The sequence below is a fragment of the Dipodomys ordii genome, unplaced genomic scaffold, assembly GCF_000151885.1.
Source record: "Dipodomys ordii isolate 6190 unplaced genomic scaffold, Dord_2.0 Scaffold161, whole genome shotgun sequence".
NCBI classification, from domain to species: domain Eukaryota; kingdom Metazoa; phylum Chordata; class Mammalia; order Rodentia; family Heteromyidae; genus Dipodomys; species Dipodomys ordii.
Window position 1 is genome coordinate 1,447,532 of NW_012267377.1, and position 17,468 is coordinate 1,464,999.

Genomic DNA, 17,468 nt, shown 5'->3' on the forward strand with positions numbered 1-17,468 from the left:
TACAGAGGGGTTACAATTACATGGGCAAGGTAATGAGTACATTTCTTATCAAGCATTGTTGCCTCCTCCTTTGTTTCCCCTTCCCATCCCTTCCCATCTCCTCTCTTCTTTCTCCTTTCTTCTTCTGTGCAAGTCTTAGGGCTTGAACTCAGGGTCTGGTTGCTGTCCTTGAGGTTCTTTGCTCAGGAGTACTTTACTACTTGAGCCACAGGTCTACTTCTGGCTTTTTGGTAGTTTATTGCCCAGGCTGGCTTCAAACCATGATCCTCAGATATCAGCCTTCCAAGTAGCTAGGATTACAGACATGAACTATATGCTGATGAACTTAGCCCAACTGTTCCTCTCACAGGCATCTAAGATATTTTCTTTCCTCTTCAATTCCTCTGATCTGATCTCATTATTTCTGTTAATACTATTATGAATTGATAAAATATTCTGACAGAACATGGGGGTCATGTGTGGTCTTCCCCATTTTCCTCACTATTCTGTCATCATTTCTCCATTTAATCTTTTTTTAGGGGGGGTCATTTGTGGGGCTTGAACTCAGGGCCTGGGTGCTGTCCCTGAACTTTTTTGCTCAAGACTAGAACTCTACCAGTTGGAACCACAGTACCACTTCCAGTTTTCTGGTGGTTAATTAGAGATAAGAGTCTCATGGACTTTCCTGCCCAGGCTGGCTTTGAACTGCGATCCTCAGATTTTAGACTGGAGGAGCTAAGATTACAGGTGTGAGCTACTGGTGCCTGGCTTCTTGTGTAATCTTTTATGTATTCTGTCTATATTTTCTCTTAAATACGTTTAAGCTCAAGTATTTTTCCTAGTGTCCTTCCACCAACTTAATATGAGCTATCACAATATGCCTGTATCCTCACAGAATTCATTAATGTCCTCTTTCTCTCTTGGATCTTTTTTATTCTTTGAGTATGACTGCAAATGCAGTGGGAAGCCTTATCAGGTGCACATCTGGACAATGTACAGAGAATGAGTCCTTACTGTGACCTACATGAAGTGGTGTGATCTACTTTTGTCAGCCTCTCTAATTTTATTCTCTCTCTCTCTCTCTTTTTACCAAGTTTCAATTGCATTGGTCTGCCTTCACTCCCTCTTTTCCCCCTTTTGTTAAGCTCTGGTGCCTTAGAGATTTCCCACTTAATTCATTTTGTTTCTAAAGTTATCTTTTCACCTCCTCTCCCCATGGCAGGTACCTATAACTTTTGAGATATCTTCTTTACTACTCTTAAGCCCAAAGAGAGACTATATTATATATTCTTCATTTCTTTATTTATACTTTATTTCTAACATAAAGCATTCACATATCACATTCTGTATTTGTATAAGTATTAATTGCTCTTTTCACTCATTAAAGAATTTTAGGATTCAAATTTTGAGTTAGATGCTATAAGAATGGATCAAGAACATATAGCACATAATATAAAGAATACCTAATTTAAAAAAGAAGAGTGGGAGAAGATACAACTATATACTGGGGACAGCAATATAGTTTGAATGGCTAACCAACTAACTGACTTCAGGTAAATCATTCCCTTGTCTGCTCCTTCTTTACATGTAATATGAAGGACTTTGATTGGATGTTTTTGATTCTCAAATCTTATATGTAATTCTAACCATTTGATGGATCCAAGTCAGAGAAAGACTTACTTAATCCCTACTTTCCAAGCCAATGTACTGAATATATTATCAGAAAGTTTTGGGCAGCTCAGTGACCTCAGATCTTGCATCTGTTGAGAAGAATTCAGGAAAAACTCAAACCTAGTGATCAAAAGGTTTATTAGATAAGAAATATGTCAGAGATAGAGAGTACATGGCATAGACAACCACAGGGAAAATGGTAGTTTAGTCCATGTCTGCCATCTTGGCTGTCTTCTTCCTTATAGAGTTTGGCCTTGGGTTAAATAGTGACAATTGAAGTCCCTTTGATTGGTGAGTCTCCTTTCTGTTTCTTTAAGGTTATAACACAAAAGATTTACTACTCTGTCCTTATTTTTTTATTTGTTAGTTCTTCCTGCCTTTTGTAGCCTCCATCCTCATTTCATTGTCAGGCCGGTTTTTTCAGCTTATTCTACCATCTGTGAACAATTGGCTACAATACCCTGCCTGTTTTTCTGCTAACCTACATTATAACTAATGTTATACTGGTTAAATTATTTCTTCCAAGTTCTTTCCCTGGAGGATTTGATTCCGTAGTTCTACGGTGGGGGGTCTAAGAATTCTGTGGGTAATTTTGATGCACATCTAGGTGTAGGAAGAATTTAGTATGTTTTCACTTTGACATCTTAGAGAATTCTAATCATAGGACAAGGAAGACTTTGAAAGAACTTCAGGCATTAGGTAAATGAAGATACTGTATTTATTCAAAGTCAAGCAAAATACTTTCTTATCTGGGTGATATCTGGGTTATTGAAGCTTAATGTAAAAGTTGATGTTAAAATGAATTTTGAAGAAAGGGTAGAGATAGGGGTAGGAGCATGGTTGCATGGCTGGTGCTTGGTCTAACTTAGTTGGAGGCCAGAATGTGTGTCTGTATATGCTTGCTACCTTCAGGGAAACTGAAATATTCTTATGCAATGGGCCACAATTCTTGTCTAGATTTTCCTGTTTCACCCTCAAACTCATTTTCCTTAATGAGGATTTTATTACTGCAACTTGATTGTTCGGAGGAAGTGAAACAAGCATGTGGTCAAGTGATAAGAGACACTGTGAAGCTGCTTTGTAAAATAACTGAACATCTTCCTCCAGCTTATAAGGGCTGGGCCCTTTGAAATCTGCTTTGACCACCCCATTGGTTCTTTGGTTAGATACAAAGACCTTATATGTTATCTAAAATAATAGTTTTGATGCAGAATGATTATTATTAAGCCAAAGTTAGCTTTTTTAAAAAAAGATGAATCCATGTAAAGGCAACATTTTGAGTAAATTATATAGCATCCACTTGATGAAATAATGAGCCTAAGTTTAGGGGATGAAAGTAATGATCTAATGCAATATTTAGAATGGATATGTAGTATGTAGTTATTAACCTAAAAGTCACATTCTGCATTCTTTTAATTTGTGGAAAATTTGTAATTAATTGCTCAAGAAACCTCTGATTTTTTATACATAATCACGTCATAGCTGTTGACTTTCTCCCCCCTCTCCTCCCTTAAAATATATCCTTATAAACAGTAGATTACTTTCAGATTTGTAATGCCTTCTTTAAACATTGAGTTGCTAAGTTTATCCCTGTTGCTCTCTTTTTAAAATAGAATTCCTTTTCCCCTCCTAACTGCTTTGGAGTAGCTACCAACAAATCACACTTTGTTTTTTGATGGTAGCTGGCTTAAAATCTTATTTAACCCTTCTGCCAAGTGAGAGCCTGCTAATTCTGAAATGGTTTCTTTTCTTTTTTTGGTTTTAATTATCGCTGTAGGGAGGAGATGGGTATGGTCTTTCATTTAGAAACAGTTTGAAAGATAAGGGCTGACCCTTTGTTCTAACTCACTCTAAGTGGGACAGTGTCAAAAACATAGGAATTGAAAATCGAAAAGAACAAATAAGATGGTAGATTGATAACTCTTGCCTCTCCCTGGCAAGTGTCTCATGTCATTCTATGATTTACAAATTAATTTGTTATTATGAGCAATTCACTACCTTATGTAGTCTTGCTGATGTTGGTCTATTAACCATTAATTAGCTTCAAAGCAAAATAATAGAAATAACTAACCCCTTGTGATTAATAGGTTGCAAGGAATTATCTTTACTTATTTGGATTTGTGGCCACTGACAGAGCTTATTAGAGAGTGACTTTCAGCAGTATTACTTTGAAAGGAAAATAAAAATAAAAATGAGTACAATGTAGCTAGATCAAGAAAGTATTTCACAGGGCCAGACATGGTAGTTCATGCCTGACATCTCAGCTACTTGGGAGGCAGAAATAGGAGGGTTATAGTTCAAGACCAGCCTGGCACAAGGTTAACAAGACCACTAGCTATACAGGAGGTACAGGTAGCATGATTTGAATCCAGGCTGGCCTGGGCCAAAAGGTAACGAACCTTACCTGAAAACTAAAGCAAAACGATTATGGCTCAAATGGTAGAGTACCTGTGTAGGCAGTACAAGGGCCTGAATTCAAACTGAAGTACTGCCCCCCCTCCCTAAATCATGTATCTGTCTTGTGGAAATGATCTCAGACTTGAGAAATCATCCTTAAATTCAGAAAGAGCATCCTGAGAAAAAGATTATTATATTCCTGCTAGATTGTTAAGAGGAATAATAGGGTCAGAAATGTAGACTTTGGAAGCAAATATAAAACTATTCCCCCTTTCACATTGTTCTCTATGTTTATATTGCCCATAGTGAAGTTACAGTTGCCTTTTTTTTTGCCCATAGTGAAGTTACAGTTGCTTTTTTTTGGTCAGTCGTGGGGCTTGAACTCTGGGCTTGGGCGCTGTCCCCTGCACTCCTCAGCTCAAGGCAAGCACTCTACTGCCTGAGCCACAGCGCCACTTCTGGTTTTCTAGTGGTTTTATTGGAGATAAAGAGTCTCACGGACTTTCTTGCCTGGGCTGGCTTTGAACCGTGATCCTCAGATCTCAGCCTCCTGAGCAGCTAGGATTACAGGCGTGAGCCACCGTGCCTGGTTTCACTGTTGCATTATCAAAACCCCAGAGCTATTATCAGCATATATAATAGGGATTCTCATATTATTTCATTTGATTCAAGAGTTCTGATTTTTCAGAATTTTTTTTGAAAACTATCAGTTTAGCTCAAATGCTTAGCACCTTATAGATAATGTATTTGAAGGTCAAAGAAATTGAATTAGATACCATAAGCCTGAAATTACATGTTGACAAACTAGAAATAATGAATCTGTACTTCCCATCCCTGGCATTTTATTTAAACTATGAAATGTTATTTTGATTTTCCATTTTGAAAGACACAAAAATGGTCTGTGAAATGGTGATTAGCACAAGGCAGCCCCAGGCAGCCCTGGAGTGCTCCACGGTTCAAATGCCCAAGACCAGATGGAAGTCCAGAAGTGGATGACTCAAAGTTTATTAGTTTTGCCACCTGGGCAGTACAGCCGAACCAGCTGCCACAAGGCAGTTCCAATTTCAACAGAGCAGTAAATGAACATAAAAATGAGTGTAAATCCCCAGAATATAGGAAAGGAGAAAGGTTCCAGCAAGGAGATTCATCCAGGGTGAGTCCTGATGGTAATGCTTGTAGGAGGTGCAGCTGACATGCCAGTGAGAGGGTAAGAAAAGGTTGCACCAGGGGCACCAGACCCTGCGAGGAAAAAGTCAACCTTTGAGTTGTTTCAGGGGCCAGTATCAATTTGAAATGTGTGATTGAATTGTTCATTTGGGTTGTTCCCAGTCACATCTGATGGTCTAGAAAGGTCAAAATGAGCTAAGGCTATATCATGATTATATCATGAAACCAGAAGTAGATCCCCCCACCCTCTTGAAAACTATGGAAAATCTTTCAATCATCTCCTTTCACAATTTGGGACCCTGGAATCATAGGTGTCCACTGAACATAAATACTTATGAAAGCTCATAAGGAATCAAGTGGTTTTTCTCATGGTCTTTTCATATAGAGTTGAACTTGATCAGTTCATGAAAATACTGCAAGACTCAGAAGTTTACACTAAGATTCTAGATGATCCCTTTAATGATGGAGAAAGTGCTCCAAAACCTAAATGAAAATAATGATAAGGCTATGGGGCAAGGAGCAAATGGGTAGAGGCACAGTAATTTTTTATTCAATCAGGGTGATTCACTAATGAGTTATTTAAAAAGTCAAATAAATCTTGATTTATTATGTCAAAAGTGCTTGGGCAGTAAGTAACAGAAAACATGACTAAACTAAACTAAAAAAAATAGCAGCTTACTCTTATTCCCTTTTTCATGGAATGGGAAATTCAGAGGAATGTGGCTCCTGGATTTTGGTGGCTTATGCATATACTTCTAGCTACTTAGGAGTTGAGATCTGATGATTGTTGTTCGAAACCAGTCAGCACAGGAAAGTCCGTGAGACTCTTTATTTCTAGTTAATCAACAAAAAACTGGAAGAGGAACTGTGGCTCAAGTGGTAGACCACCAATCTTGAGTACAAAAGCTATGGAACAACATCTAGGCCTTGTGTTCAAACTCTGCTACTGGTCCACAGAAGCAAGCACATACAAACACTTTGGAGAGGGAAAGGCCTGTAGCAGTAGCTGATATAGTTTTCTAGGCTGGATGCTTTGATGCTCTAGGCTGGACTAAGGTGCCCTTTGCTTGGGTACCTTTTCACAAGCTGAATGTCTATACTACATTTATATAGTTCTCAATAGATAATTACTTAGTTCTCATGCAACAATGTAACAGTCTTTGTTTAAGAATATAGACATGTGTATTTTTTGAGTGGGGGTCAAGGGGAAAGGGGTAGATTAGAATAAAAAAGAGAAGGAGAAAATGCAGACAAAAGCCAATGTATATACCACAAAATTAGGAAGACTGAGGGAAGGGTGGTGGTGGGTAGGGTAGGGATGGGTAGGGAAGGCATGGGTGAGAATGTTGAAAGAGGTGACATTGATCAAAATATGTTGTATTTGTAAAGTGCTTTGTTAAATGGCAACTCCTTTGTATAATTCTTAAAAGATAATAATAAAAATCTGTTCGGATAGTTTATTTTTCTTTTACAATGACATAAAGTAAAATCACTTTCATATGATAATATTTTGTTTATGAGTATAATTAAACTGTTTCTCTCTCTCTTTTTAAACTTTTGTTCTTTTCTTTCTGGTAGGTGGCATGTTTGACCCAGATAGCTGCTAATTATCTTATTGGCCAAAAGGAAGCCAAACGCTGGGGCACAGCTCATGGCAGTATTGTCCCTTACCAGGTAAGAATAAAATTTTGTCTTGAGTTGCTAGGATCTGCAGTTTTGTACCATTTGAGTTTGGGAAATGGATTTCTTCAAAAACCCTCCAGGGCATTCTGTAATGTATCTCTGTCTGGTTAAAACAAGGTTCTGTTGTTCTCTTTAAATTCTGTGTTTTGCACATTTCTTCATCAGAAGAAGATTAGAAACAGGATGCTCAAATGGATCAAAGGAACTTGCTGAAAGTGAGTGACTTTTGGACTCATGTGATTTTTTTTTTGCCCCAAAGAGGCAGGGACTGTAGCCACTTTAGAAAGCATGATTTGTTACCATGTCAGTTATAAAACGAATGCTACCTTCTCCATCTGACAATAATATTCTCACAGGGTTGGAGTGAAAGGAAAATTTGTGTGTGACAGATCTTTTTGGAGCAAAACAGATGGTTCAGTTGCTGCTGTTCTTTATTAAATGTCTAAACTTACCCTTCAAAATTCTGGACTTTGGCTAGTGTGAATGAATATGTGAAGAAACTATGATCTTTGCAAAATAAAAACAAGCACTCAAGTACTTTCAAAGCCCTTACCTTTGCTTAGACCATTCACATCATATTATATTTATTAACTTATTGGCCTTATCTTGCACACTGTACTATATAAGCTCAAGAGCAGATTTGTCTTTTACATCATTGTACCTCTTCCTGCTACCATTAAACTATCTGTGGAATGAAGGAGTAAATGTTACTTGTAATGTTAATGCTACTGCTCTTGATGGTAATCATAGATGTCAGTGTTTCCCATTTGCCAGGAAACCTCTCAGCACTATTACACATCCTTTTAAGTTTAAAGAAGTACAAAGCTACTTTCTTTACTATTTAAAAAATCCAGCTGAAGTGATGTCTCACATCTGAAATACTAGCTACTCCAGGGAAAAGATACTGCTTCAAGGACAGCCAGAAACACAGTAAAGCTTTCATTTCAACCAATAGCTGGGCATAGTGATGCATGTCTATCATTAGAGCTCTGTGGGAAGCATGAATAGGAGGATCATGGTCCAGGACAGTCTACTCCAAAATAACTTAAAAAGAAAAACACCTTTGTGGCTGGAAAGGTAAAGCACCTGCCTAGCAAGCATGAGGACCTAAGTTTAACCCAGAGTACCATTAAAAGAAGATATCCACTCTTTCTAAGCTTGATCCATGGCTCTAGACTGGCATTTTTCTGCTTATTTTGGAGATGGTGTCTCTTAGACTTCTCTGGTCAGGATGGTTTCCAACTGTGATACTCCAGATCTCAGCTTCTTGACTAGCTAGAATTATAGATCTGAGCCCCTGGGACTGAGTGTGTGTGTGTGTGTGTGTGTGTGTGTGTGTGTTGGTATGGGGGCTTGAACTCAGTGCCTGGGTACTGTCCCTTAACTTTTGTTGCTTAAGGCTGGTGTTCAAAGCAACTTTTGTTGCTCAAAGTGGTGTTCTACCACTTGAGCCACAGCTCCACTTCTGGCTTCTTAGTGATTAATTGGCAATTAAGAGTCTTTTGGATTTGTCTGCCTGGGGTGGTTTCATACTGCTATCAGCAGATCTTAGCCTCATGAGTAGCTAGGATTACAGGTGTAAGCTACCAGCTAGAATGTCTTTTTAAAAAGCTTTCTGAAGACCTCAGCTATCTCTTGTGGGCATCCATGCCAAAATTCTGTTATCTTGTATATAATCTCATTTGTAAAAAGAAAGTAAAGAATCTTTAACTTTTATTTTGGAAGGTAAATGATACAAAAATGTCTTTCTCTTGGTTGAACTGAGTTATATTAAATGGATTCTGTGCTTATTTGATCTTAATTGATTGCAGCTTCATTATCTAAAGGAAATAAAAGATCTATCAAGATTCTTTGTCAAGAGCCCAGACTTAATTTGTTTCCTCTTGGTAGAGAACTGGTTCAGCATAATGTTTAAAAGTAAATGCAAATTTAACCTGAATGAAGCTAGCATAGCAAGATGGGTCCTAGATAAGCTAGATATCCTGGTCTGTTTTCAATTTTTAAATAGATTTGGGGACTATTTTCAAGGGTGAGTGCCAAGATAATTATAATTCAGTTTTGTATAATTATAACTTTGCGTATAATTTCAATGTGAATTTTGAGCTGAGCTATAATGGAAGACCCTGATCATCTCAGGAGTTAATGTACCCAGCTCACTTTCCTTACTTGTTAAAACCTGTCTTGAAGTTTGTATAACTTGGAATGTAGATTTATGAAAAGTAGTTATCTTTATTCTTAACCGCTCAGATTGTTGGTGTGGCTCTCCTCTATTATTTGACTGCCAACATTTTTCTTTCTTTCCTTTTTACCCTCCTTCCCTCTCTCCCTGCCTCTCTCCCTGCCTCTCTCCCTTCCTTCCTTCCTTCTTTCCTTCCTTCCTTCCTTCCTTCCTTCCTTCCTTCTTCCTTCCTCCTTTCCTTCCTCCCTTCCCTCTTCCTATCTTTTTCTTTTTCATTCCTTCTTCTCCCCTTCTCTTCCCTCCTCCCTTCTCTTCCTCCCTGCCTTCAGTCCTTTGAAATCACAAAAGCTTCTTTAAAGGGATATTTCTTTCTTTCTTTCTTTGCTGGTACTGGGGCCTGGACTCAGGGCCTAGGTGCTGCCCTTCACTTTCTCTCAAGGATGGTGCTCTACTACTTGAGCCACAGATTGACTTCCAGCTTTTCCTGGTGGCTAATTGGAGTCTCATTGAAGGGGTATGTAACACCGATAAAGAAATGTACTCATTACCTTGCTTATGTAACTGTAACCCCTCTGCACATCACCTTTACAATAAAATTTAAATTAAAAAAGTCTCACTGGCTGTTCCTCCCTGGGCTGGCTTTGAGCTGCAATCATCAGGTCTCAGCCTCCTGATTAGCTAGGATTATAGCCTTCATTCACTGGCACCTGGCTTTCCAAAGAGGTTTGACTAGGATTTGCTTGGTGGCTTATATGTGCCTTACAGGTAAAAGTTTAACAGCAGACCAAGACTCAGGAGTTTGGGAGGAGTGGGATTGTGGAGTGGTTCATTTTGTGTTCTTCCCAGCCTTTCAAAAGAGGAGCCTTCAAAGAGAAATTTTCCTTAAAACAATCTGATAACTCATATGGTGATCTCTTCAAAGCTGTCCTTCTAAAATGACTTCTAGGCCAATAGATTAAAGGAAACAACTACTTGGATGATTAAATAAAATTATATATTCTTTGCTTAATTTGTTTGTATTCAACTAAGCAGTAGGGCAGAAGACTGTGTTTTGTTATTTCTGGACATTTGGCAGAATTAACTATAAAGGTTCAGTTAGTAAATTCCAAATTTGTGGAGGTGCAATACTTGGTTATCATTCCTGTGAAAACATCAACTCATGGCAGATTAGGTAACACTGAGAACTTTTTTTTCCCTGTAAATCACTGTGAAAGGCTTCTTTTAACAGTCAAAATTTAAACAATTCACATTTATCTCTTTGAATGTGATTTACTCACATGAAAAGTCACTTTGAGCCAAGTGCCACTGGTTTATGCCTGTAATCCTAGCCACACAGGAGGCTGAAACCTGAGGACAGAGTTCTGAGGTGGGCCCAGTCAGGAAAGTCTGTGAGACTCTAATCCTCAATTAACCACCCAAAAGCCAGAAGTGGATCTGTGGCTCAAGTGGTACAGTGCTAGCCTTGAGCAAAAAAGCTAAGGGACAGTGCCCAGGCCCTGAGTTAAAGCCTTAAGGCTGGCACACAGATACACAGACACAGATACATTACCGCCCCCCCCCCCAATCATACTGAGGCTCTTACTGATGTGTGAAGGTGAAATTCAAACAGATATATGATTTTGTTGTGTATTGACTTTGATAGATGCATTGCTAAATGTAGTGGCAATAATCATGTATTTCCCTTTGAACATATAATACTGTGTAACTGTAGTGGATCTATACTTATCCATATATCTATGACAAATTTATATATCTCTACACACACAAACACACACACATTTTTTCCTTTTAAATAGATGAAAGAGACTACAGTACAATGACACTCCTACTCCACACAAGGAGATCTAGGGATGTTAAGCAACTCTTTTATGTCCTAGCTTAAATTAGAATGATGGCTTTAATCTATCTACTACATCAAAACTAGAAGTTCTTTTCACTCCTTGATACAGAGTAATGTATAATCTCCATTTCTTTAGCAGATAGAGCAATTCTTCTAATCTGTTTCCAGTCCGTTATCTCTTTGACAAATGATCTCTGTTATAATTCTAGAAGGTACAAGAATCATAAGTGACCTAGAAATGAAAGTATATTTGAAGTCTGAGCTATGGAACAGGTTCATTTTCCCTCGATTGAAGTTTTAATTCGTTGCTCTTATATGATTCTTAATGAATCAAGTAAACAATTTCTTGATTAAACTTTTAGTTAGTAAAGCTCCATTGAGAAAGAAACGAGTCCTTGATTTTAAGTCCTTGATTTGAGGGTTTGAGTAGCTGACAGGGTATGAGCTTTGGAGGAAGACAGGCTTCGAGGAGTTAAGTAAGATAGTAGTGCTAAATGTTTTAGGCTCTCCAGGCATCTGTTATTATGTCTGAAGCTGAACCTAATTTTTATAGCTTTGTAAGTAAGAAACAGTGCCATTGAGAATGTCCATGGAAGCTTAAGGGCAGAGTAACTAAGGAAACATGGCTGAAGTTCTTTCTTAAATGTAATGAAAATTTTAGTTTCACTCTTGTTCTTAAAAGAAGAAAGAGGGCAACATGTGGAGGTATTTTTGTTTTAAAAACCTTATTGATGTTTCTCTGAAATTGTAGGGTTTAGTGATTGCCCAAATGTAGCATTATTAAAAGAAATATTGTTTAGAAATCATGTAGAGTTGTTAAAGGTTTACTGAACTATTTAAAATAGTTCATTGAAATTCAGCTTAAAGTCATAACTTACAAAATGAAATATAGGAAAAATAATTTTCAGGAGTAATCTCTCAGAGGCCCAAAAGGTGGGATCTAATCTCTGCAAAGCATACAGACTTTCTGTGTTGAGAGCCAAGAAATTGTGGTAAAAATCTGTTCTTTATACTTAAAACTTATTTTTTATGCTTATTCTTATTAGCAGTGAAGTGAACTTTTTATTTCCTCTTTAGTACTTGGATTTTAATTAAGGGCCTTCCATTCTTGTTGGACCTTTTCATTTAAGGCTGACACTGTATCACATGAGCCGTACTTTCACTTCCATTATTATTTTTGCTGGTTACTTAGATTTGTCCACTCACCTGGCTTTGAACCTAATTCCCTTATCTAAGCCTCCTGAATACCTAGAATTATAGATGTGTACTACTCAATGTGTACCAACTAGATGAACTTTGATAATGTTTATTTATACAAAACAATAACACCCAAAACCCTTTAGGGGGAGCTAAAGAGCCAAGTGATAGAAAATGCATTAGATTGCACTTCAGAAGTTTCTGCAAACTTAAATAACAAACACTGACAATTTATAATATTAAAAAGTGGAATTCCTGGTAAATTTAAGCATGAATAATTTGAAAATCCCCCTACCTTTTATGTCCTAAAGGTGTTTGACAGACATCTTTTGTACATTTGCTCCAAAGCTTGTGGGTACCTGGATTCTTATAAATTTGCAATTCTGGCTAAGACAAAATGAAGTCCTTTGTGAAATAAGTCTTGGTTACTTTGAATCCAAGTAGCAAGGACTTCACAATTCTTAGAAATTAGGTCATTAGACAGTCTAAGAGGCAGATAAATTTAGGGCAGATACGCCAACTGCTCCCTTAGGGGCTTCTCTTTAGAAAAAGTTTGACACCCTTTAAAACAAAATTCCTAGTCTTGAGAAAAATTAGGAAACGTAATGGGGATTGCTTAGACAACAAATGCATGTATGCCTATTCAAAATCTTTTGATTTTTGAAAGTCATTATTTGCCTGCAATTGACAGCTGCAATCTCTTATTTTCATTTCACTGAGTGGTAAAGAAGGAAAGATGATGAAAGACAGTGTGTGTAAGTCTTAAGCTCAGCATCTCTGTAGGATTTTTATCTGTTTTGCTTCCATTTTCAACATATACACAAATTGATAGATAAATGAGAATGTTAATTATTAATCTTAGTAATATGCTAATTATAATCATGGTAACCATCAGAGATAACACTATTGCCAGTTATTAAATACTTTATCAACTGCGCCCTGGCAACAAACCTTGAAATAGGTTTGGCTGCTACTCTCACTTTCACATGAGGAAACTGTTGAGCTAAGTTTTGCAAGGTCACCAGTAAGTGGTATAACTGAGAGTCTAAAGAAAGTGGGGGATCTGAGCCTACCACAATGTATAGGTAGATGATACAGTGCTGAGTGTTTAGTTTTTCTCTCTATCTTCATCTTCCTCTTTTTAGTCTTTTCTTTTTTGGTACTGGGGATCGAACTCAGGACGTTGCACTTGCTAGGCAAGCGCTTTGCCACTGAGCTACATCCCAGCCCCTTCATCTTCCTCTTGAGGAAGAACTATGTGCCATTTTCCTCTATGTAAAGCCCCCTTGAGAACTGCCAAGAGCAATTGAAGAGTTATAAACAATTCTGTTGTTTACACATCACAAGGATCCTTAATTATGACTTAAGAGCAAATTTCCTTCAGGAAATCAGGATGTATGACTCTGTTGATTGCATATGTTAAAAATACATTAGAATTATAATTAAGTCAAGTTACAGAGAATCAGCTCTGTCTGTCTGTGAATTCAATGAGAACAATGCCAGTATAGGAATATGGGGGGTACTGTTGGTTATTATGAAACCCATGGTTTATGGTCTTCAAGTGGCATATCTGTGAGGTTTGTAGGCTAGGGGAGGAATTTGGGTGGGAAAGAGTATTTTAGATGCGAGAAACAGTACTTACAGTACATTACTTATGGAGATGCACACTACAGATGAACCAGGTAGGCACATCTACCAACTCCCTTTCAATCAGGCTCATCTCCAGATAGTCCAAACCTCTTTCAATGAGAACCTTTTCTGTTCTTGCCTTAGAACAATGACTTGTGCTAAAGAATGCTACTGGACTACAAAGTAGGTTTTGAATATGCTTGTGTATATTTTGGAGCAGAAAGACCAATTTCTCTGCTTTCTCCATCTTTTGGACTCTAGAACCATGGACCTAGAACCAAATCAAAGGTTCTGCTGTAGCAGAGAAAAGAGACAGGCAGGAGGCCTTGTGTGACCTGACAGGACTCCACTATGGAACTCACAGCTAATAGGCTAGTTTGGTGGCTTTGTGTGGAGGTTAAGTCTGGCTCAAATAAATCACAAAGGCCTAGGTTCTAAAACCTCTTGTGTTTAAATTTAGTTATACATTCTATTTTGCTCATAGGGGCATCCAACTCAAAATCATATTGACATACTGAGTAACTGTGCTTAGCACAAATTATGTATCTTGACAAATGTTGCTCAGTTACCAATTCCCTGGAGGAGAAAAACAGTTTTGTATTAGGAAAATTTACTATTATCATTCAGTTGTACTCTGGGTGTAGTTGGATGTAGCTCAGTGGTAGAGGGCTTGTCTACCATGTATAAGACCCCCAATACCTACAAAGAAGTATCATTCATGATGAGGCAAATAAAATGAAAGAGAAGGAAATGAAAGTAAACCCAAAAGATGGTAGGTGCTGAGGTGAATCTGTTTTGGAAAGTTGAACAAATTATAAAAGTATGGATAAATATGACTGTATTCTTTTCCTTTTTACATGTGCTCCTTACATTTAGGAAAAGAATACTCCTGCATGGGCCCTGCTCAGACTGGAGATGGGACATCTGGGATTCCTCAGATAGGAATGAATGCACAATGGGGCTAGGAAAATAAGAACTTCAGAAAAAGAACATCACTTTGACTGTTTTTGTTGCTGTAGTTTGAATTCAGAACTTCACACTTGCTGGGAAAGTGAATCTCCTCATCTTATTTTTGCATTGATTATTTTTCAGATAGCTTGCCTTTTGCCCAGGATTATGTCTAGACCATGATATTCCTATTTTACATTTCCCACCTAGCTAACAGGCCTATGAACCACACCTGAGATGGAGTCTTGCAAACTTTTGGTCCAGGTTGGCTTCACACTGTGATCTTTCTTGTCTCAGCTTTCCAAGTAGCTAGGATTATAGACATGAGCCACTGTACCTACTTTATCTGACCATTTTTTTTTTAACTTGGAAATTCTTAGATGTCCTTTCCCTGTTCTCTTCTGAGGGTAAGGCAGGTGTAAATGCTTTAGTTCCAGGCCCCTCTGATTGGTCCATGAACTGGGAGCAGTGGCAATACCTGAAATGTGATTCTGTCTTGTTTTCTGAACTGAATGTGTAGTTTAACAAGGTTCCAAGGTGATTTTTTTTAGTCATGTTAGACTTGCTCTAATGTATTTGAATCCCTGTTTTGTCATTCCAATGTGAACCCACTAGATGGCACTCTTGTAACCTGGTAACGGAATGTGATTTTTTTTTTTTTTCTCCAGTCAGGACTTGTTAGAATCCCTGGATGCGATCACATTCTTAGATGATTTCCACCCTACCCTTAGGGCTACCAAATCCCACATTAGTTATTTAAGGTAAAATTACCTTTCTCTTCCATCCAAAGTGCTTGTAGAGGTTCCTGGAAATGATTTTCATTTTGTTGAATTAGCACTCTTGCCTATTCTCTGTCCCTCCTTCAAGCCCCTGTTGCATGGGTTAGTGTATCATTATGTAACCTCCACACAGGCGAGTCTGCTGATGCTGATTCCCTCAATGAGAGAACTGCACCCCAGGCTGCCCAGCACAGCATCACAGAGTAAATGTGCAGGTTTCATCTCTGTAGAAATTATCAGCGAGCAGAAAGGAAGCAAGGTTGTATCCTGAAATTAGTATCAACCTCTAATTGTTGGAGGAAGTGCTAAGCTATTGGGATGTCTCAGGGTAGTTTTGTAAAGAAGACAGAGTCTTCTTAGAAAAAAACCAAATTGTCTCAAATGTAATCTTGTAGGGAGTTAGTTTCAGTCGTGAAGATGAATTTAAAGACATTTAAAGGTAAACTAATATCCCTAAGGAGAAGGAAAAAGCCTCCAGGAAAGGGCCTGTTAACCACTGGGTAGGTCTGAATATTAGAAAAGCGGGGGTGAAAAGGTTAAAGACTGTGCTTTAGAAGATCGAATGTTTTTTGCTGGATGCCCAGCTTGAGAAAAGTTAGGTCTTGAAAAATAAATCAGCCTTTTGCACAACTCGCTTCCCTTTGAGTCTGATGTGGTTTTTCACCTGTTTCAGTTAACTAGGGTAAAAACAAGTCATAAAGTAGCAGGTGTGTGTGTGTGTGTGTGTGTATGTGTGTGTGTGTGTGTGTGTGTGTGTGTGAGAGAGAGAGAGAGAGAGAGAGAGAGAGAGAGAGAGAGACAGAGGAGAGAGAGAACATGTGTGATGTGTATATGAATGTTTTTCCTCTTCTGTATGTTGGAAGGGCTATTTGAATTATAGAATATATTGCTAAATGAATTAAAAGTGTTCAATTTGCCTGATTTCAGTCATGAAACATATTCTTATCGATGTGAAAACAATATAATTTTCACTTACACATCATTTTCTTTTGCTCAAATTAATTATTGCAACTGGGCTATTTTCTTATAAGCTAAAGAAACCTTTTCCTAGTGTTATTTATTATGACATGATAACTAGGAACAGAATTCATTTTACAGCATTTTACTAAAATACAATTTTCTTTTTTAAAATATATTTTTTATTATAAAGATACTGTATGGAGGGGTTACAGTTAAAAGAAAAAGGTAATGAGTCCATTTCCTATGTAGCATTGTTACCCTCTCCTTTGCTTTTCCCTTACCATCCCTTTCCTCCCTACCTCCCCAACTCCTCCCTCCACCTACCCCCCTGCAAAGTTGTAAAGTTCTTTTTTGTTTTCAACATAGTGTCTTGTACATCTCGTTGTTACAATGGGTCATCCTTTATCCTTATTTCAGCATTTTGTTATTCTCATTCCCCTCCCCAAATTAGAAAAATGTATATCTAAGATGCAGGACACTGGTATCAAATACAGTGACAACAGGGGTTGTACTGTGGGGAAAGAACAAACAAAAGAAACAAAAAAATCACATTAAGTACATTAAAATTAACAACAAGAAAGATAAAATCTCTGTGTCCTTATCTTGGGGTTCATTTCCCTTAGCATCAGGTTATATGGTCATATGTACATAGCTTTAGACCTTTTCTGCTTGTCCTAGACATATACTAGTTATTGCAAATAAGGGACCTATGTTTCTTTGGGCCTGGCTTACTTCACTTAATATAATTTTTTCCAAGTGTCATTCTTTCTGATGGAGGCATAGAATTCCACTGTGTGTGTGTATGTGTGTGTGTGTGTGTGTGTGTGTGTGTGTGTGTATATATATATACCACATCTTCTTTTTTAAAATTTTATTGTAAAAATACCGTACAGAGAGGTTACAATTATATGGACAAGGTAATGAGTACATTTCTTTTTTTATTTTTATTTTTTATTGTGAGAATACCATACAGAGGAGTTATAATTATATGGGCAAGATAATGAGTATATTTCTTTTTTTCTTTTTTCTTTTTTTTTTT

The 17,468-nt window shown here is 37.6% G+C and overlaps 1 protein-coding gene across 1 annotated transcript in view; it reads left to right on the forward strand.

The window, feature by feature from the left end:
- Positions 1-17,468, forward strand: part of Sugct (succinyl-CoA:glutarate-CoA transferase) — a 637,858-nt gene that overhangs the window by 138,030 nt on the left and 482,360 nt on the right. The window contains exon 8 of the mRNA XM_013033004.1: positions 6,793-6,888. Coding sequence (XP_012888458.1) covers positions 6,793-6,888 — 96 coding nt within the window. The remainder of the gene's footprint in view (positions 1-6,792; positions 6,889-17,468) is intronic.